The sequence below is a fragment of the Berghia stephanieae genome, chromosome 3, assembly GCF_034508935.2.
Source record: "Berghia stephanieae isolate SIO BIC M18660-M18661 chromosome 3, UCSD_Bste_1.3, whole genome shotgun sequence".
Lineage (NCBI taxonomy): Eukaryota > Metazoa > Mollusca > Gastropoda > Nudibranchia > Aeolidiidae > Berghia > Berghia stephanieae.
This window is the reverse complement of record NC_088362.1, coordinates 64,185,042-64,206,878: the sequence shown is the minus strand read 5'-3', so window position 1 is coordinate 64,206,878 and position 21,837 is coordinate 64,185,042. Positions and strand designations below refer to the sequence as shown.

The 21,837-nt window shown below is 34.2% G+C and overlaps 1 protein-coding gene across 6 annotated transcripts in view; it reads left to right on the top strand.

The window, feature by feature from the left end:
- Positions 1-21,837, top strand: part of LOC144968196 (uncharacterized) — a 45,727-nt gene that overhangs the window by 6,079 nt on the left and 17,811 nt on the right. For 2 of the 6 annotated variants that reach the window (XM_078906298.1, XM_078906300.1), the window contains exons 5-16: positions 307-398; positions 925-1,065; positions 2,377-2,487; positions 5,341-5,409; positions 6,063-6,143; positions 7,410-7,493; positions 9,619-9,648; positions 13,626-13,756; positions 14,699-14,825; positions 15,169-15,266; positions 17,308-17,439; positions 21,514-21,631. In XM_078906298.1, the coding sequence (XP_078762424.1) occupies positions 307-398; positions 925-1,065; positions 2,377-2,487; positions 5,341-5,409; positions 6,063-6,143; positions 7,410-7,493; positions 9,619-9,648; positions 13,626-13,756; positions 14,699-14,825; positions 15,169-15,266; positions 17,308-17,439; positions 21,514-21,631 (1,214 nt within the window). The remainder of the gene's footprint in view (positions 1-306; positions 399-924; positions 1,066-2,376; positions 2,488-5,340; positions 5,410-6,062; positions 6,144-7,409; positions 7,494-9,618; positions 9,649-13,625; positions 13,757-14,698; positions 14,826-15,168; positions 15,267-17,307; positions 17,440-21,513; positions 21,632-21,837) is intronic. The other 4 variants (XM_078906301.1, XM_078906302.1, XM_078906303.1 and 1 more) reach the window with 3 other exon arrangements.

Sequence of the window (21,837 nt, the reverse complement as noted above, 5' to 3'; positions counted from 1 at the left end):
TCGTCCAACCAAGTCACCAATCACATGATAAACTGCTGTACAACGATTGGATATTTCTTCAGAAATGTAAACACGCTGCTTTGTTTATGAAAATTGTAAACATACCCATGTGTCAAGCTGAACAAAATGACCAATCGTGATGTTAGATATTTCAAAAACGGTGAGCACTTTTCACTATGTGGGTCACTTTGAGCACATATTCCATTGTGACCAATGACCTTGAGCACATGGAAGTGTAATATAGATCATGCCCATTCTTTTTGATTTTGTCTCTACAACTGAGATTTAAACTTCAATTTTTGTCAGGAAACAAGAAGAAATCACAAGGCGGCAAAAAGAAAAAAGGCAACAATGCAGCGGAAGAACTTGGACCTCTAATGAAGGCACCCGGACAAAAAGTAATGATAAGAAGTTTTCTATGATGTCCTAGTATGGTCATCGGGTTTTGATTAATCTAATTTTGTTTTGTGGCTTGGTTGCCCAGCTGTAAGGTGTGTCTTATCTTGTCACAAAAGTCAAGCTGTTAAAACTGGTCAGTGGTTGGATTATTAGTTTTATTATTAGTAGAAGTGGTAGTAGTAGTAGTAGTAGTAGTAGTAGTAGTAGTAGTAGTAGTAGTAGTAGTAGTAGTAGTAGTAGTAGTAGTAGTAGTAGTAGTAGTAGTATAGTAGTAGTAGTAGTAGTAGTAGTGGTAGTATAAGTATTATTATATATTATATTATTAATTATTATATTATTATTATTATTATTATTATTATTATTATTATTATTATTATTATTATTATTATTATTATTATTATTTTTAAAAATGAAGGTTCATATAAAATCAATTAAAACACATTTTTCACATAGAGACTGATTATTAAGATTGAATTTCTCAGTTTTTCATTACTTTTCTATGCTTACTACTTTTTAAATTCCCAGTTGAATCCTCTAAGTTTGAAAGCAGAGCCAAGTTTGGGCACGCCCTCCATGCACAAGGGAGGCATGACACCGATGGGAAGTATCAAATCTATTGACAATTCAGCATCCGGTTTGAAAGGGTCTACAAATCTATCACAGCAGGTGAGATGAAATGGCTTTGGGGAGGATTGTGTCAGTTTTAGGGGCACATTGTTTTCCTAGATAATGTGTACTTATTTATGGTCTGTTTTATGGAACCCCCCCCCCCCCCCCCCCCCCCCCCCGGAACTCAGTTTGTAAAGCACTCGCTTCACAATCAAAGGGATCTCAATTGATCCCGGCTGCAGCCAAGATTTTTTTCGGACCCCCCTGTCCACCCAGCAGTGACAGGGTAGCTGGATCTGTTAGATCTGGTGGAAAGTACTTTGCGATAGACTAGCGTCCTATCCAAAGGTTAGCAAGCAACTGCTATTGTCCATTTCACACTATAGATACTGGGATAAACTCCGGCTCCATGGGCTGAATGGCTCTGAAGGATTACTTTATGGAGACCCCCCCCCCCACCTCCCCCTTTTAAATAAATGATATTACAAGTGCTATTATGTTATTTTAAAACGTGCCATTAATTATTATTATTACAAGGATGATTTTGTCTGTTTCTGGACATTAAACATTTTATTTTACATTTTTTTAAATCAAAGATAATATTATCACTAGGAGGTTTGTTTCTGCTTTATAGACATGAAAAAAAAATTGTTTGTGAAGTGAAAAAAATCGGAGCCATTTCAGGGTCAAAGTTCTACAAATTTTGAAAACTTCTTGGTGTATCTTTTGTCCCTCTTCCCCTCCACTTTTTTCTCTCTTTTTTTAAAAAGAATTCTTTTCTTGCCTTGCTTTTTATCTTCCCTGAAAAATAAGTCACATATACACGTGTCATAGTCATAGCCTATGTGGTTTATTTATCGTGAGCTTCATTTTTTGCTGGAATCTGATACACATCAACTTCTGTCCCATATCACACTTCTTGTTCACCATATATTTTCTATGTTCATGTGTATGAGAGTCGTGTTTATGTACAAAAATAAAATAATAAGTTTGAAGAAACGATGAGCCATTGATGAGATACGTGAGGTTGTATTGCCCAATATTTCATTTATTCATTCAGGAGGTCATAGGGAAACATATTTTCATTTCATTCAGAACCAGTCACCTGTTAGGCATATTTTTTGTACTACCTCTTACAATATCCATCACTGCCTATAGTCAGGTACTCCTTCAAACCTGAGTAGAGTTATGATTTAATAGTCTATATATTCTGTGCTGACTTTTTATCTCTCCTGTGTCACAAAATCATGAATCAAATGTAAGTTTCCAACTTTCTGTTTTTCACAAATAAATAATTTTAAAATCTTGTATACAACATGTGATGACATTTTTACTGATGTATTGTGCATTATTTGACTGTCCAATCAGATGCGTGGAAGTATGAACACCACAACAGGTTCCTTGAAATCCAACAAAAGCCTGAATATGACGAGTAGTGTCAGCCTTCCGGTTTATTCCGTGGATTACGATGAAGAAGATGTGAGTCTGTCTGAGTAATGAATGTATTCATCACTTGAAATCAAAACAAGTTGTGGAGGAAACATTGTCAGGCGGAGAGAAACCTAGAAGAAAAATATCATCTCTTGGAGTTGTGAGGCTATGTGGTCTAGTGGTATGACATACGCCTTCGGATTGGAAGTTCTTGGATTCGAGTCCACAGTGGTGAATAGTTGAGTCCTTGGAAAAAGGCTCTTTACACACATTCTTGCACTGCACTCAGGTGTAAAATGAGTACTTGGCCATTAACAGCGCTGTCTCCGTCTGGTAAAAAAATTGTAATATTGCCTAACAGGCATCATGCCTTGTCCTACATGTTGAGTGTTCCTAATGGCTAGGGAGCCCTTGTAAAGCGCTTTGAGCATGTTTAGTGAATATTACCATATATAAAAGCTAAAGTAACCCAGAACATCAGCCTGCCATGACTGGTGTCAAACCTCACAGCCGTTTAAATAGGGCCCAAACTTTCATTTTAGTTACTTCTTCCCTCACTGGCTACCGTCGAGTAATGTAAACATCCACCGTCAACCACAGTGATAACACCTGTCAAGACAGGGTGCACTGGCAATAAATTATGTCTGCAGGTAAATCTCATCGCTTTGAATTTCTCTCAGGCAGAGAGTAGTAGAAATTTCATCAAAATACTCAATTTTCTCAGCCTATTGTGGACGCAGTATCTTTTTCATAATTTTCAAACATATATGGATACAAAGATCAGCTTTTCCTCTACAAGACGCAATTATTTTTGTTTACATCATTAAATGATAAGTTTGTGTTTTGCTCTTTTGAATAATCAGAGTTTTTTATGAAATAAATATTAAAATTATAAGTTTAAGAAATATTTAAAAATTCAAAATATAAAACCAACACTTTTTACCATCAAGGGTGAGGGATCAGAGAAAAGTAGATAAAATTATCTTTCATATGATATATACTTTATTATGTAGATTCAGGGATTTAAGAATAGAGAGTGTGGAAAGGAATCTCAATAATTATTTTTGTTACCAACAAAGAGGAGAATATTTCATGATATTTTTGAAACCCCATAATAAAACTAGATAGTGATGATAAGAGACATTTATTTAATTTGATTTCATTGAATTTAAGCGGAAATTTTAGATATTTCTTAAATTTACTTATTTAAGTTCTGTTCGGGTCGTGGAGAGACACACTGAAGACGGTCATCACACCAGTACAAATGAAATATTTCGAATTTGTTGCGAAAGAGTACAGAGCCGTGCTGAGAGGATTAAAAGACTCTAGACGTTATCAACAATTGACTATAAATATAAATGAGAAATTCTGACATATTTAAATATTTCAATTTGCGAGAAATGTATCTCACTGGTAGATACATAATTTAAAGAAATGCGATGCAGGTATTGATACCTTTGGTTCAATGAGAAAACTCTGAACAAGGAAAAAATACTTAATGAGGTGAATATGATCCTAATCTTTCACCAGTGATGTGCTATATGCAGTCTATATGGCACACAAATTAAAAGAGGTGCAAGTCAAGTACATAAAAAAAGTAATGGGCATGGATATCTCAAAAATAAGGTTATGAAAATTATAAGAACTCTTTCAGATTTTCTTAGTGGTTTTGATTGTGTTTAAATGAGTGTCCTTATATAACATTTTTTAATGGAATTCTTATAATTCGTTGATTCTGGGATAAATATAAATGAATCACATTTGACTATGTTTCTGGTTTATTAAAAAATGTCTATTAAGACAATGCTGTGATTGGATTTCAGTTTTACCTTACTCAAAATCCTTACTTTTACGTACAGGTGAACTGATATCTCAAAAACGCCTCAATCTACTGATATAAAATTTATATGTCTACATTCTACAGATATTCAACATCATTTCCATTACTTTAATTTTAAAATCTTAAGTGTTGAACATGTTAAAATATTCTCTTAAAAATTTCAATTCACTTAAATTTATGTATCAATTTCATGGGTTATCCCTCTTGATTTTTAACAACATCATAATAATCATTAAATAATCAATGAAAACTCTGTTAATAAACTGTTTGGTAGTATAATTTTTTTTTTGCTACACTTAATAACGGCAATACTACATTAGTTTGAAATTCAGAAGAAAATCGATCAAAACGGCGAAAAAATTGTCTCCCTCTCTCAGTGTAAAGCTATGACTCATCATCACTAGACTGGCTAGATTTACCTGGCGAACTAAACTGAAAGCAATAAACGCCTGTGACCTGAGAGTCTCAACTTGGATCATCCATCGAACCTGAGACTCTGGCCACTCAGATTTGATCCCCAGTCCAGGCTGATGTTTTTCTTGTCATTTTCTTTCTCCTTTGTCTACCATTGTTTGTTTCATCGACACCCTTTTCAGATTTTTTTCCTAACACCAGTGCTTGCTCCAAAACATTTTACATAAGTAAATTATTTGTGATGGTTTCATTAGATTGGAGATGTCAACTGTTGATATTGTTCGACATTTCAATTCCAGTTTATAGACACTACAATCGCTATTCAGAAATCCCTTCCCTCCTCCATTCACTCCTCATTTCCCCCCCCCCCCCCCCCCCCCTCCCTCTTTCAGAAAAAAAATAACAAATAAAATAAAAGCAAACAAACAAAAGACAAAACAAAACAAATATAATTTTTAAAAACCAAAAAAAAACAAACATACAAAGTAAAATTACTAATTGACAGTGAAGGAGATATCCATCATAAGATAGCATTGCTAGGATTGTACCTTTGAATGACCCAACTTCTAATTCTCCCGCATTGTTCTAAAAATAAGTAAAAAACCGCATAAAATGCAAAACTGTCATCTTGGCTTTTCTTCTGTCAGGAAAATGAAAGACCTGGCAATAAAGGCATTGATTTCAACATGCACGACATGGCGGCTTTAGGGTATGAGGTAAGTCGGATTCTTGGCATTTTGGAAAATTTGTTTTCTTGATTTTTTTTTTCTTTTTTTGTTTTTCGTTTTTATTTATTTATTTATTTATTTTTTTAAAATTTGTTTTCTTCTACTGATGCCTCATAATATTTAATGATGGGTGTCAATAGGCCAGTTGCTATCATTGGATAAAAGGCAATTCACTCATAAAATATAGAACATAAGAAGAGCTGAGGGTTAGGGTATAGTTAGTTATGATATTTATTCACTAAATGGGATCAAAGTGCTTTATACAGGTACTGAGCCAACAGCAACACTTTAAAAATTATAATAGCACCCTACAGTTACAGGTGTCATGTTTCGTTCCACATGTTAAATGTTGCTGTTGTCTTAGGACCTCTTGTAAAGTGCTTTGATCATGTTAAGTAGATATTGTGCCATGTAAAAGTTCAATTTTTTAATTACATTTTTTTTGGTTTTTATGCGTGTGCTGATTTGTTCAGTAATCATAACTAAATTGTAGCCTATTTACTGTAAATGTCTGTAAATGGGTTTTGAAAGTATTGAATGTTGTCATTTCTGTTATTTTCTAGAAAGATGATGTTTGACAATGCTATTATTTTTTACCCCCCACCCCACTCCCTCGTTCCACCCCAATGCGATGATTACAGGATTCCGACCCTGACTCAGATGAGAATGTGAGAATCAAGGAAGAGTCGGAGAGTGACAGCGATGACTACAACAAGGAAGTGGTGAGTTGGAGAATTTGATCATAATGTGAAAAAAAATAATAATTCAGATAAACACAGGCCTTTAAACTCTCAGGCAATTGCCTGAACTCAGACAATCCATTTTTTTCTCTACCACAGGCCACATATTAGACAAAATTAATTTTAAGATATTGGCTCTCTTATGAAATAAAGAATAAGAGAGGAATGTACAAAAATATAGGTTACAGATTCAAGTAAAGAACTAAACATTGAATATATAATGTTTTGGGCTCAAAATCCATTTTCAGCCAATAATTATTAGATGAAGAATGGTTTTGAGTCCAAAATTTCCATGTTTGTTTTTTTCTTCTCTTTCTTGTTATATTCATTTATATACTTTACTTTATACATCCCACGGCCACAGCGTCTATCAGCTTTGGGTTCACTTTGAGTGATAAAGCATGACGTTTTCTCATTTTTGGTTCGATGAATATTACAATTGAAAGGAAAAAAGAAATAAGTCTTGTATTTAGAATTATTCTTTTACAGGGCTTTTGTTTTCTTTTTTTCTTTTTTTTTTTTGATTCCACAAAATCCTAGGAATGATATTGACTGAAATCTGGAGTAAAGTAGAGAGAGAGAGATAAGGGGCTGCCTGAAACCTGGTTGAATTGTAAAAAATACAAACAAGACGGTGAAAATGGAAAGGCTTCGGATTTAAACGATGGACGTTTTGGGTACAAACTCTTCATCTGCCAAACAATAAATGTGATAAATTGAGTCTGTGTATGAATACATCAAGTCAACAAGATTATTTATCCAGTTTAAAATTAAAATTGATGTGAAATCACTGAGTCCCGATGGAGAAGTCGATCACATCAAGGTGATTTTTAAACAAACTCCTGTCTTAATTTTACAACTTTTGTTGTTTTTTAAAAAAACTGATATTTGATAGTGCGACTATGTGGTCTTGTGGTAGAACACTCGCTTTTGGGTTGCAAGCTCCTGGGTTCAAACCTCGCTTGGCGCATGGTTGAGTCCTTGGAAAAAGCTCTTCACTCACATTATCTCACTGTACTCTTAGGTGTAAAATGAGTATCTGGGTGTAAACAGCGTTGTCTCTGTCAGAAACATTGTAATATTGCCTAATATGTCTTGTTCTATATGTAATGTGGTGCTGTTGGTCATGGACCCTTTGTAAAGCACTTTGAGCACGATTGATTAGTGGATATTGCACTATATCAAAGCTCAAGTTTTTTTGTTTTTTTTAGTGATCACATAATATTTACATTCTACACTCTCTATCAGGATTTCGGCCTTGACAAGAACTTGTCTGAAAAGCTGATGGAATTTGAGAACTTGGAGCCTGCTTTGAGAGGGTCTTTAGAAAAGGTGAGGTTTTGACTAGTCACGGTTGATGGATGCGTTGTAGTACATTGTAATTGTAGTATATCGTAAACTCTTGTGTAAATCTTGGTCTATCATGTGGAGACATCTATAACATTCAAAGACATTCACGTCAAATATAAGATGTGGTCTACCATCTCAAAATGGTGATATGTCGACATGATATAGAGATGCTGAAAGTTGAATATATATATATATATATATATATATATATATATATAAAGGAAATGTAATGATGAAAATAATCGTGATTATATGGCAGTTCATGTGAGGTAAACATTGCTCGAACAATTTTGGTTATGATGTGGAAAAAAATACATTCACATAAACAGATATAGATAGGTATATGAACAATACACACATACAATACACATGGTATTTACATATATGTATATAAACCTGTGCACACACATGCAATACACATGCAAAACCTCGATACAAGATTATCTGTATGCATTCTGTTGTTATACAAATGCGTCAACAGAAATTCACATAAACACACACACACACAAAGACACACACTAAATATAGTCTTTAAAAGTGACAAAGACTGTAATCTCACCTGTCCGGTCACATTAAAGTTAAAATCTTTTTTCAGTATCCGACCATTTCTGACATAATACCGTTTGTGAAAGGTCCGAGGTCACTCTACAATTTACTTCTGTGCATCAGCATGTGTGATTTGGATCCCTAGGGTCCACAATGTGTTTTGATCCCCATGTGGATTTGGATAAGATTAGGATTTTAACTTTTGTTTATGGAAATGTATACTCTGTCAGCCTTTGTATCAATGAATGGATATGGATAAATTCAGGCACTAACATTTGTTGTGAATATTGTGCGTACTTTATCAGCCTTGTGGATGTGAATAATATTGAGACATTAACTTTTGTTGGGGCTACATATATACTTTATCATTCCCTTTGTGGAGATGGATAATATTGAGACATGAACTAATGTTGGGGTACATATACTTTATAAGCCTTATGGATATGGATGATATTGAGACATTAACTTTTATTGGGACTACATATACTTTATCAGCCTTTTCATATCAACGACTGGATTATACCAGACACATGTCTGTTTAAAAGTAATGTATAGTAGAATGTAAACGTCTTGATTTCAAATCAACAATCACAATTTGTTCAGACAGTTGTCTTCCCTTCATGTCACATTTCGTAAATGACTTTTACTATATATATGGAGGATTTGAAAACTATTATTTAATTAACATAATTTTTTCGAATACGTATTGTATGGCTTTTCTTAAAACAAGTAGCTACGGACTAACGTTAGGAAAATATACTTGCTTTTCTCGCATTATTAAATTTTGTATATAAAAAAAACCTATCATTTTTCTTTTTCCTCTCCGATATCTTCCACTGCTCCTCCAATGAACCACTGTGGCGGTTTTGATATTCTTGTAACTTTTTATCCTTTCATAGTAGAATAAGGTAGTGGTCAGGAAATTATATATACATTGCTTAAACGCTTTTTTATGCAATATCATATACCTCTCATTAAATATTCTTTTTGTAAACATAATCTTTTCTTTAGAGGTTGATTTTTGTCACAGGCTCGAGCTGAAAGTGTAGATGTCACTTTTTTAGTAAAGCTATTATTATTAATGGCATTTATATTGTAGCATAGTCTTTCCTGTGATGATATGTAGTATTTCTCAATATTGTCTAATATTCTTTTCCGTATTCACTTTATAAAAATTTAAGGGGAAGCTGTGGATTGTAAAACTTGATAATAAGTGAGAAATGAAATAAAATTATTTTGATTAAACATTTTTTAACATTCATTGTAACGAGCACTGTCCTACTCTGAAGAAAAAAAATAGACACAGTAAATATATTTTGGCCAGAAAACTTGTTCTTCAAATATCGATCGATTAAAATGACCCAAATCTTTCAAAAACTCTCAAACCTGAGACTTCCATGAAGACTTTCTTGAAGTCTCAGGTTTGAGAGCTTTTGACAAAATGAAGCTCATTTTAATCAATTGATATTTGAAGGACGAGTTTTCTGGCCAAAATTTGTTCAGACTATGACAGATAAATGGCATTCATTTTGACCCATTGCAAACAATAATTCCATTGTAGATAAATCGTGTTGGAAGTAGTATGACCCAGGTAAGACTGGAGTGGACTAATCATTTTGATCACCTTTCTGATTTTACTTTTTTATTTTTCTATTTGCTGTGTGTGTATTTAAAAAAAAATTAATAAAATATTTTTTTTTACTGCATCCCCTCCCAGTGTGTTCGTGTGAATTAGAATTTTTTGGTACAATTTTCCTTCTTTTAATAGAATTTTGCTCTTATTCTTAAAACAAGCTTGAACACGAAAATATTTGATAAATATGTTTGTTTGTTTTTTTCGTTTTTTTATTTTTTTTTTATTTTAAAGAGATGTGCTTTTATACTGAGTAAATTTGTGGTAGTGAAAAATGAATGCAATACAAACATTTTAATCCTGCCATCTTTATTCTTCCTTGTTCCGTATTTCTACAATCTTAAAGTTTTCGCCACTTTTAGAAATAAGAGTACTTTGCATTGAACATACTTAGACTTATGGAGGGTACATGGCACCAACTAAACGTCTCATTCAGTAGGAGTGAACAAAGTGGTGATAAGATCTATAAATCTATATATGCATGTAAATCACATGCTCCATTTGTAGAAAACCTCAACTCAACGTAGCCAAGCAAACTTTTCATTTTTTACTATTTGTTTAATTGTTAGTTTTTATTTCGTTTGTTTGATTTTGTCTTTTGACTTTTTTTTTGTATGTTTCATTCACATATAATTAATCAGTATAACGAAAATGTTGCTGCTTGAAGCTCAAAGGAAAACAGGATGTATGAAACACTACAGATGAATGAGATATCTCATTCGTCTTTAGTGTTTCATACATCCTGTTTTATTGATAAGGGGGAAACCCGAAACATCCACAGTATCTGTCTTCATCTAATAAATTGAAGCTTACAATTCAATACTTTTCATTATTTAATCAATTAGTAAATGAAATTAATATCTCAACTAAGGAAATCGATGTTTGATGTTCATTAAATTTTGGCTGCGATTATCTTGCCTCTATTATAAATTGCGCTTTAATCTTTGCTTTTAGACGTCTTTTATTTTGTTTAAAGTTTGCATTGATTATTTCATTTGATTCTTTCCTTCTTTGTTTACTTTGATAACACAAGGTGTCAGGATACAAAATCAATTTCTCCGTCAATCTCTTTCTGCACATTTTCTCTGTGTTTTTATTGTTAAAATCTCTTCCCTTCAAAACACCACAAGTCATTTCAACATTCATAGGATCGTTCGTTGTCTGGCAAGTTTATTTGGTTGTTTATATTAAAAAGATTATTTAGACGTCTAGCTGTTCATTTATCATTTGTCTTATTTAACTGGCCAGACTTTGTATTTTAATCTCCAGATTGTCTGTTTTTTCCCTCCATTATGTCAATATGTCTATGTTTGTCTCTTTTGGTTTTGCTTTCAGTTATTTTCGTGTCCATTGTTTGCCATTATGTCAATGTTATAAATAAAGATCTAACAGGGGCTTCCATGGTTTCATTTAATATGGCTTTATCCCTTTGAATATCCTTCTCTCTTGTGTTGAAATGATTGAAAATTCACCATCTATCTAGAGCTGCTTTGGCCTTATGTGAATATTTAAATCTGATTGCAGATAGAATGATTGAACAAAACCATTTATGAAATGATTGAACAAAAGCATTTATGAAATGGTTGAACAAAAACTATTGTGAAAATTGTTCTCATGTAGCTTACTTATGATATGCTAGCAATTCGATTTTATAATCAACTTTATTTTACAAGCAAATCTAATCGGTCTCTTCCTTGTATGAATTGATTCCGATTTCAACTGAAAACCGAATACATTCATCTCGAGTTTGACTTCTATCCAAATTGTTTCATTTCATGAGCGAATTTTCCTGTCTTGAGATAAAAGTTTTGAAAAGTTGTCATGACATTTTATAGCGATGTGAAAAAGAAAACAATACAGCCCCGTTGCCCTATTGCTCCATTGCCCCATTGCCCTATTGCCCTATTTCTCCATTGCCCTATTGCTCCATTGCCCCATTGCCAATATAGTTCAAATCATGACACGCCGATCCCATTTCTGGATAGATAAATGTGAGACATTTTGGTGAAAAACAAAAGAGAGACTACTTTTTCTAACCAGAGATTTTAAGATTTAATTCATTTTAGATTTTTCTTTGAATTGGTCGTTTATTCTTTTTTAATGTCTCTTTAATCTGGAATCTTTGTCTTTTATCAATCAGTTTCTCTGCCTCTCTCTCTATCTCTCTCTTTATCTCTCTCTGTCTCTCTCTCTCTCCCTCTCTCTCTCTCTCTCTCTCTCTCTCTCTCTCTCTCTCTCTCTCTCTCTCATGTAGTTAATAGCGTGTGGTAAAACAGGAACAAACAACGTTGATATTGACACAAAAATCAATGAACACAACTGTCTTTTTGATGATAGAAATCACATGTGCTTTTTGTTAAATCACAATTTTTTCTCACATTTTCCACCTGTTTTGTACAACTGTTTTCGCAATTTGTTTTACGTGATGAGACAATTGTGTGTATTTTTTTCTCTCCCCAACTTTTGTCCTCAGGCTTTTTGAAATTGTAAATTTCACCTCTTTCACTTTAAAATTTATTTGATTTTGATAAATATCAAGTTAATTCTTTAATTGGTTGCAGTGTGCACATTTTACCTTTGATATCAGAGAAATGATAACTTACATGATTAAAACATATTTGTATCAATTAGTCTAGCTTAAGTCGCCATTTTAATTTGTAACAGAACTTTTTTTGTTTTTGTTTTGCTTATTGCCTTAAACATATTTGACTTGAAAATAACACTCTGTATTTTGAAAATATGAGCATGGCAATAGCGCTTGTGGTGTTTTTGCAGACCAAGACTGGTTCATCCTTGCCAGAAGAAAAAGGAATGAAAAATGTCTGAGTTGTTTTATATTCAGATTTGTTTTAAATGTTCTAACCAGTTATCTTGTGAAATGATTTCTGACCTAGTCCTAAATAGTTCTTTTTTTTTTTTACAGCTCTTGTATTATAAAGTACCATCTCGAACTAGGAAAAGATGTGTGTGTGTGTGTGTGTGTGTGTGTGTATGTGTATGTTTGTGAAACAGTGCTAGACAAAGTGGTCCTTCAGAGGCATTCGCCTGTGAAATAGACAATAGCAGTTGCATGCAACCCTAAGGATTGGACGCTAGTCTATCGCAAATTACTTTCCACCAGATTTAACAGACCCAGCTAATTGTAGGTGGAAATAGGGGGGGGGGGGGGGGGGGGGGGGGGGGGGTCAGAAAAAAATCTCAACTTCACTGGGTATAGATCTCAATCCCTTTGTGTGTGAAGCGAGTGCTCTACCAACTAAGCTATTGGAATCCGTGTTAGACAAAGTAAAAAGATAAATACAAGAAAAATATCATCTCAAAAAGTCAGCATTCTCCAGTCAAGGCAGAATTACTTTTTTGGCGATTTTTTTCTGTAGCTATGTGGTCTTGTGGTATGACACTCGCTTTCAGATCAGAAGGTCCTGGGTTCGAACCTCGCTCAGCGCATAGTTGAGTCCTTGGAAAATACTCTTTACTCACATTCTCTCACTGTACTCAGGTGTAAAATGAGTACCTGGCCGGTAACAGCATTGTCTCTGTCGGAAAAAATTGTATTATCGCTTAACAGGCGTCGTGTCTCGCTCTTCATGTTGTGTGTTGCTGTTGGTCAGGGACCCTTTGTAAAGAGCTTTGAGCATGTTTAGTGGATGTTACGCTATATAAAAGCTCAACTTCGGGCTATTTTCTTCTTGTATTTTTCTTTCAGCTTTGTTGTCTAGAATTGTTTCATATAGACTTTTCAGATTTTTGTCTTACACTGGCTCCTGCTCCTGAATTTGTCTTTTTAACTCTGTATTGATGTTTGCAACAATTCAATTTTACTGCACGATAAGCTTTCAACACTGTTTGTTTTTATTATGTCATCTCTTGATGTTATTTATTTATTTGTATAATTATTTTGTTGTCATCTTTTTCCTCCTTGACGCCTCCCAAAGGATTTTGATGGCACATTGTCCTTGAAATCCACGGCCAGGGATGATTCCCAACATGGGGGCAAGATGTCTCCTCTGGACATGGAGCTGGACAGGAAGAAGAAGGCAGAAATGATGGCTGCTGCTGCTGACAAGTGAGTTATATCCCTTTAATATATTCGTTGTTTGAAGGTAATGACGGCAATTGCTGCTGGAAAATGAGTTATATCCCTTTAATAGACTCTACAAAGGTAATGATCACAAGTGAGTTATATCCCTTTAATATACTCTATGAAGGTAATGATGAAAATTGCTGCTGACAAATGAGTTATATCCCTTTAATATGCTCTTTGAAGGTAATGATGACAAGTGAGTTATATCCCTTTAATGTACTCTATGAAAGTAATGACGGCAATTGCTGCTGACAAGTGAGTTATATCCCTTTAATATGCTCTTTGAAGGTAATGATGGCTATTGCTGCGGCAAATGAGTTATATCCTTTTAATATACTATATGAAGGTAATTATGACAAGTGAGTTATATCCTTTTAATATACTCTATGAAGGTAATGATGACAAGTGAGTCATATCCCTTTAATATACTCTATGAAGGTAATGATGACAAGTGAGTCATATCCCTTTAATATACTCTATGAAGGTAATGATGACAAGTGAGTTATATCCCTTTAATATACTCTATGAAGGTAATGATGACAAGTGAGTTATATCCCTTTAATATACTCTATGAAGGTAATGATGACAAGTGAGTTATATCCCTTTAATATACTCTATGAAGGTAATTTAATCCTTCATAGGAAAGCAGATCTGCCATTTACGCAGGTTTAATCCCAATTAAAGATCACCAAAAAATCTTGAGAAGGGAGCAAAGCTGTAGGCTACCCCCACTGTCAAAGGAATGCACACATTTAGTCATTTTTGTCCAACTACAATAATGTTATGGGATTTCCTTCCTGGCAACTTGATAAATTCTGACAATTATGAAATATGTACTCGTCATTTAGAAAACATTTTTGTTTTTTGTCTTGTTTTTATTTTTTAATTAAAAAAAAAATGTCTTTTTAAAAAACTTTTTTCCAGGCGAGCTCAAGACGTGATGTTGAAAGAGGAGGAATTTCGAATCTCCTCCAAACATGAAAAAGTTCTACAAGACATGCAGGACAAAATGGAGAGGGAGTTGGAGAATGCCAAGTTGGAATTGTTGGAGGTATTCATGGGATATGGCTGGGTTATTTGATGGGGATAACGGTGATGGTGATGATGGTGGTATGTATGGGATAGGGCTGGGTTATGTGATGGGGATGATAATTGTGATGTGATGGGGGCTTCTTCTTCTTCTTCTTCTTCTTCTTCTTCTTCTTCTTCTTCTTCTTCTTCTTCTTCTTCTTCTTCTTCTTCTTCTTCTTCTTCTTCTTCTTCTTCTTCTTCTTCTTCTTCTTCTTCTTCTTCTTCTACTTCTTCTCTTTCTCCTCCTCCGCCTCATATTTAAATGTTCATATTTATGTTATATGTCAAAGCATGAAGATTCCTGATTGTTGTCAATATTCCAGGATAAAGACAGAAGGCTGAGGAAATTGAGAGATGACATCAAACGAGAATCGGATGAAGAAGAAAGGAAGTTGCGCCTGGAAAAGAAAGATTTGATAAAGTAAGGTTTATGTCGAGTAACAAATAGCAACAAATGACAGAAATAACATGTCTAAAAAAATATGTTTTCAAATATGGCTGCACGTTTATCACTTAACAAGTGTGAGCAATTATTTCAAAATGGTATTATGTCAGAAGGAATCTAATAATTTTAAAAAAAATCCCTTGATTCATCCCTTAGGGAAAATTTGTCTCTAGGGTCTATTCCAAGGAAAGGCTGGAATAACCCAGGCATCAGCCGCAGTGCAGCGCGGCAAATTGAGCTAAGGCGAGGTGTCTTGCTCAAGGCCCCACAGCGCAGTGGGTAATCTAACTCAGTACCTTTAGAGTACGAAGCAAAGACTTTACTGCTGAGCCACGCATAACATTGGATGTCAAGTTTAATGCAGAAATTAACAATAACGAATTTAAAAGTGCTTAACATCCACAGTTATCATGCTCTATGGCAATTTTCATAATAGTAGAAACGAACCAAAGCAACAAGGATGACAAGTGTTTGTAGGATTTGATTGAAATACATGATGTTTGAGGACAGTGAGTGCTCAGTGGTATGCTTCATATCCAAAAGGTCCAAAATTTGAAATCCCGCTGTGCTCAGATTGCAGCACTGCACTGTGGCTGATGCCTGGGTTATTCCAGTCTCCCCTTGGAATAGATCCGAAAGACAAATTTCCCCTTTGGGATGAATAAAGGGAATTTTGTTTATTTAAACTTTGACAAATTAGGGAGCAGGCACTGGTGTAAGATAAAGATCTGAAAAAGTGTGTATGACACTTGCTTTTGGATTGGAAGGTCCTGGGTTTGAGCCTCACTCGACGCCTAGTTGAGTCCTTGGAAAAGGCTTCTTACTCACATTCTCTCACCTTACTAGGGTGTAAAAATGAATACCTGTCTGTCAAGAGCGTTGTCTCTGTCGGAAAAAATTGTAATATTGCCTAACATGTGGCATTCTACATGTTAAGTGTTACTGTTGGTCAGGGACCCCTTTTAAAGTGCTTTGAGTACGTTTAGTACTGTACCAAAGCTCTAGTTTTTTGTTGTTGTATTGTTTAATTTTTTAATTGGACGCAAACAGCCCACAGCATTTGTATTGTGACTTAAACTAAAAGTCAATCGAGTGTCACATATAACAATCTTTCAAAGATGGAATAAGTAACACTTTAATAGGATATCATGAGTTGCTTGAGTTGTGCTGTGAACTAAGCACAGTTTGATTGTGGTTTGAATGTGCACACGTTCATTTTATATTGACGACATTATTTACCTTAACTGTTATGCATACAGAAATTCTAGTGACTCTCTCCACATGTTATTTTTAAAAAATATATAATTTACAAGAAAATAACAAAAGACATCCATAGAAATATTCAGTGGTGGATTAAGATGATTTATCTAAGGCTCATATTCATTATGAGAATGTTTATAATCTTCATATAGAAACAACACTTGAATTAATAATTTTTTTACATCCTAGTTCATTTATTTTAGACAATCTCTTGTAGACTACCGTGTTAGTGTTGATTTGAATGAATCCTACAGTCTATACTGGACATTATTTTGTTGAATTTGAATTCACTGACGAAATGCAGGGTTTCAGTTTTCTGATCCTCCCGCTCCCTTCCACCATAATATGGACAGGGATATGACACGATGTAATATGAAAATCAAATGTCCTTTTGTGTTCTCTGGAAACAAAGTTGTTTTTTTTTTGTTTTTTTTGTTTTTTGGGGAGGGGGGTTGTTATTATTATTTCTTTGTTTGATTTATTTGAAAAGTGTAGAAAAATGAAAGTAGACTTCCTTTTTTTCTAACCAATGTATTGCATCATGAACTTTGATGGTTTTAGTCACAATGATCAACAAAAAAATAACATTTTTTACTTTCTCGTCAAGATGAAGACAATAGAATTAGTTATTCTAAAAGGTCTCTTTTGTAAATGAACGTAATATAGATTCAATATTTATTTTGTATCAACAAACCTGATAGTTCTAGTTGTCTAGTGACCTTCTGATTGATTATGTTTTGATATAACATACAAATAGCAAATTGCAAGACGATTTGAAAGACTCTGCAATCGAGGAGAAAGAAACTCTACAGAAAAAAAAAGATGAGGATCTGAAAGAACTGCGTGAGGAATTTGAAAGAATCCAATCGGAGAAGGAAGAAGAGCTACGGTTTGTGCCATTGATGTTGTCAAATCCTATCTGTGGGTTGTGGAATTCAATCTATTTACCTGTTCATCTTTTTGCTTGCAACTTTCTTTTTTCCAAATTATATTTGGTTGTGGCTTTTTTTTTTGTATTTACCCGTGATTCCTTTTTGCATTGCATCTTATTTCTTCAGGGTTGCCCTTTACGTGTCAGGAGCCAAAGTCCAGTTTTTGAGAATCCTCCAATCTTTCCATTTGATCTTTATTATCAGTGGTAACATATAATTGGAGCAGTGGGAAAATTGACTTTTAAATACTGTCACTTTTCTTTTCACAAAATTTTCAGCAAAAGCAATTTTGGTAATTTAGTGATGTGAATTGGGGAAATAAAGTGTGTGTTTGGGTGTGTGTGTGTGTGTGTGTGTGTGTGAGTGAGTGTCTGTGTCTGTGGCTGAATTGTGTAGCTTTTATAGTTGTCAGCAAATTGTTTGTCATGTTGTCAGATTGGTCACCTCTGCCATTGATGAAATTATTTCTATCTGTGAGATGCCAAAGTTTTTCTCTGATCTCATTACGACTCTAATATTGTATTTTTTTTCCCGGTACACCAGCAACATATTTCACGTAATTTAAATTATTTATTTTTCTAGTTGTCTCATGGGAAGGGCAATCCTGTCTCTTGTTTTCCATCCAGAAAATGTTTGATGGTCAATATTACTTTGTCAGCTTCTTATACTCTTCTTGTTTTCAGCATGGTAATATCCATTTCCCCATTATGACACTTTTTTCACATGTTATTTCATATTGCCGTATCACAAAACTGTACTCGTATATTTCTCCATTTCAAGCCGATAACCCAATTTTTTAATGATTTCATTTTTGTAATGGAATTATTCTCAAACGAATGCAAAATATTCTTCATTAAAACAATCTAAAGTTAATTCATTTTTATCGCAGCTTCAGGATTGGAAAGATGTCATGAAAATAACTTTGGAATGCAATTTTTGTTTCTTCTTTTTTTTTTTGTTAATGTTTTATATTTTTTTTTTTTTTGTTTTTTTATCTTGGTTTTTTATTTTTTATAATTATTTTTTTAATTAATTATTTTTTTTTGGCTTCTAGATTTGTTCAATAAGATCTGAAAATTTGATTGCTATATATTTTTTTTACTTTTCTAAGATATGCATGTCTTCAATTCAAATTTATATTTTGTGACTACACTCGGTCAAAGTTTAAAAATAAAGAAAGAAGGAATTGTAGAGTTCTAATCTTCTTTCCCTTAAATTTTGGATTTAATTCTTATTTTCCTGGGAAATCACACGCTTCGCCTTTTATTATTGTATATAAATAACAACAACATTTATTTTGAGACCTGTCAATCAATCAACAAATGATTTATGTCAACTTTCACCCATTCTATCAATACGATTCTCTTCTGTGTGTTTTGCGTTGCCAGTTATATTTTATTTTATTTATTACATCTACCTAATGCCAATGCCATCCCATATTCCAAACCAGAATTTCCCTTCTCAAATTTGTAATTAAATTCAAATACACAAGTCCTGATGAATAACGATAATAGAGCTGTGAGGAGCTTATGGAATTCAAACTTTGGGAACGATTGGGGAAATATCATTTGGGTTTTGAAGTCCCGAAATTTAGGACACATTGACTCTCCTCCCCAAGTTTTTAGATCTGATCTGAACACTTATCTTTTTCAAACCGTGAATATAATTAAAAGTTAAACGCTTACTGTTTATGTTAAAGATTGAAGTAGGCAATTTATATTTGTTATTGTATATTGTTGTTTTAGATTAGACTTAAAAGATTGAAAACCACACCACCCCTCCCCCTCCCCCCTACATCCCCTTTTCCTCTTTCCCTTTTCTTTTCTCAAATATTATCTTATCTCAGTAACACCCAGTCCTTTAAATCATTGGACAAAACCACACACCACTCTTCGGTTCCATTTGGCAATTTTTTAGTTAAAAAAAAAATTCATTCAAGATATATGAGTACAGTCCAAGCCGGTATTGGGGATGCTGCTTTATTGGGACGATTTGTTGGGAACCGAGCTGTCGCAATTAACTAGCTTGGACTGTATTAACGAAATTTATCATAGATATTATGTCAGGCAATTTTTATTTCATTCATTACTGTATTGATTTTTCTTTCGTTTTCATGATCTGAAATTTCTCTGCATATGGATTCATAAAAACAATAATCTAATTTAACGTTGCATGAAACGAAAAATATATAAATCCTTTCTCTCAATCTTTTTTTTGAGCTTTAAAACTCTTTGTTTCATTAAGGGTGCCATTGATAGATTTCATCAATATGCAATTTATAGACGTGTGGTATTTGATTTGATTTGATTTTTTCCCCTTTTTTCCCTTTTAACTAATGTAATTATATCAACTAATAACATTTTGTAGATGTGTGGAAATGGTATTGAAAAAATAAAAGGGAATATAACAGCTTTTTAAAAAACCCAACAGAACCATCAGGCTGCAACAAAAACAATTTATGAAGTTCATTTCCCTTGGTGACTGCATGGGAATACACGACATAAATGCACATCTTTATCTTTCTAAATGCGATGGGGTTTACGCTTCATGGATGTTAAATTGTAATCATAAAAATAGTGCCTGGAAGAAATTATGAGGGGAGAGAATATTAACCTCTTCCTCATTCTACCGGAACATGTTTTTCATTTTTTTTTAGTAGTCCTTCAGAGCCATTAGGCCTATGGAGCCAGAGTTTATCCCGGTTTCTATTGCGTGAAATGGACAATAGCAATTGCTTGCTATCTTTTGGATAAGACGCTAGTCTATTGCAAAGTACTTTCCACCAATTCTAACAGAGACCTGACGACCCATTCACTGCTGGGTGGACAGGGGGTCTGAAAAAAACTCTCAACTGCACTAGAGATTGATCTCGGTCCCTTTACATGTGAAGCGAGTGCTGTACCAACTGAGCTAACGGGACCCCCAACCAGAACATGTGATTAATTCAAAATCTGTAGATAATTGTAAGAACAATCTGGATGACCACTCCAACAATCACCCTGCATTGCATGGTGTGGGGGTCCTGATAGCCTAGTTTGTAGAGCACTCTCCTCACTCTCCGCAAAGGGACCGAGATTGATCCCAGGTGATGTCAAGTTTTTTTTCTGACAAGCAGTGGTGGGTAGCTGGATCTGCTAGATCTGGTGGAAAATGCTTTCTTTGCGATAGACTAGTGTCCTATCCAAAGGGTAACAAGCAATTGATACTGACTATTTCATGCTTTAGAAACCGGGGTAAACTCCATTTCTATAGACCTAATGACTCCCAAAGGACTTTTTTTTTTTCCTGAATGAAGAATTCAAGAAGCACATTGAGCATGGTGGAACTGGAGTTTATCCCAGTTTCTGTAGCATGAAATGGACAACAGCAAATGCTTGCTATCCTTTGCATGGGATGCTAGTCTATTGCAAAGTACTTTCCACCTGATCTAACAGACCCAGCTACTCAATCACTGCTGAGTGGACAGACGGGGTCCGAAAAAAATCTTGACTGCACTCAGGATCGATCTTGGTCTCTTTGGGGTGTGAAGTAAGCGCTCTACCAATTGAGCTATTGAAACCCCCTGGCCCTAAATCCATGTAAATGTTCTTTTTCATGTTTATTATTATAATTATTTCTATCCCCTTCTCCATACATTTGACTACATTTTTTGATGCCCTCCATTAGTTCTTTAACTTTCACCATCTCAGACATTTCTAGTACTAAGAAAAATCTGTAGAATTAGGAAATTTTGGCTTCAATTTCAGAACTCCTTGAACAATTCTAAGTCATTAAAACACATTGAAAATAAAAGTTGATGCCAGCGTGCAAAATTATAAGGATTTTTGAGTTTTATCTAATCATTGTGAGGGTAAATTGTTGATCTGTAAAATTATTTATAGCGATAACTATTTTTATCCCCTAAAAACTTCGAATTTTAAAATTTTCAAGTTGACAGGTCTGCCATCTGTAAGTCTGATTTCCAATCAAAAACTCAGTTGTAAAGGAATATTAATCCAATCATTTACCTTCCATCCTAAACTCGTCACCAGGGCCCAGATGGAAAAAGCCCTACAGAAGCTTCGAGATGAAGTGAGCGCTCTTCAGAAAGAGGAACAAGATAAGTTAGATGAGGAGAAAAAGAAGGCACTAGAAAGATTGGCCCATCAGGTATTTTATTTTTCTTTATCACCCCTCTCCTCCCCCACCCCCTCACACTTGGCCGTTCTTTCTATAAGTTTCTCCTCACCAGCCTTTTCCAGAATTTTCCACGAGACTTCACATCCACCCAACACTCAAACAGAAAAGTAACAAATACATTCCATACATAATTTTGTTCAGTAGAATGAGCTCCACAACACAGTGTCAGTTTTTAT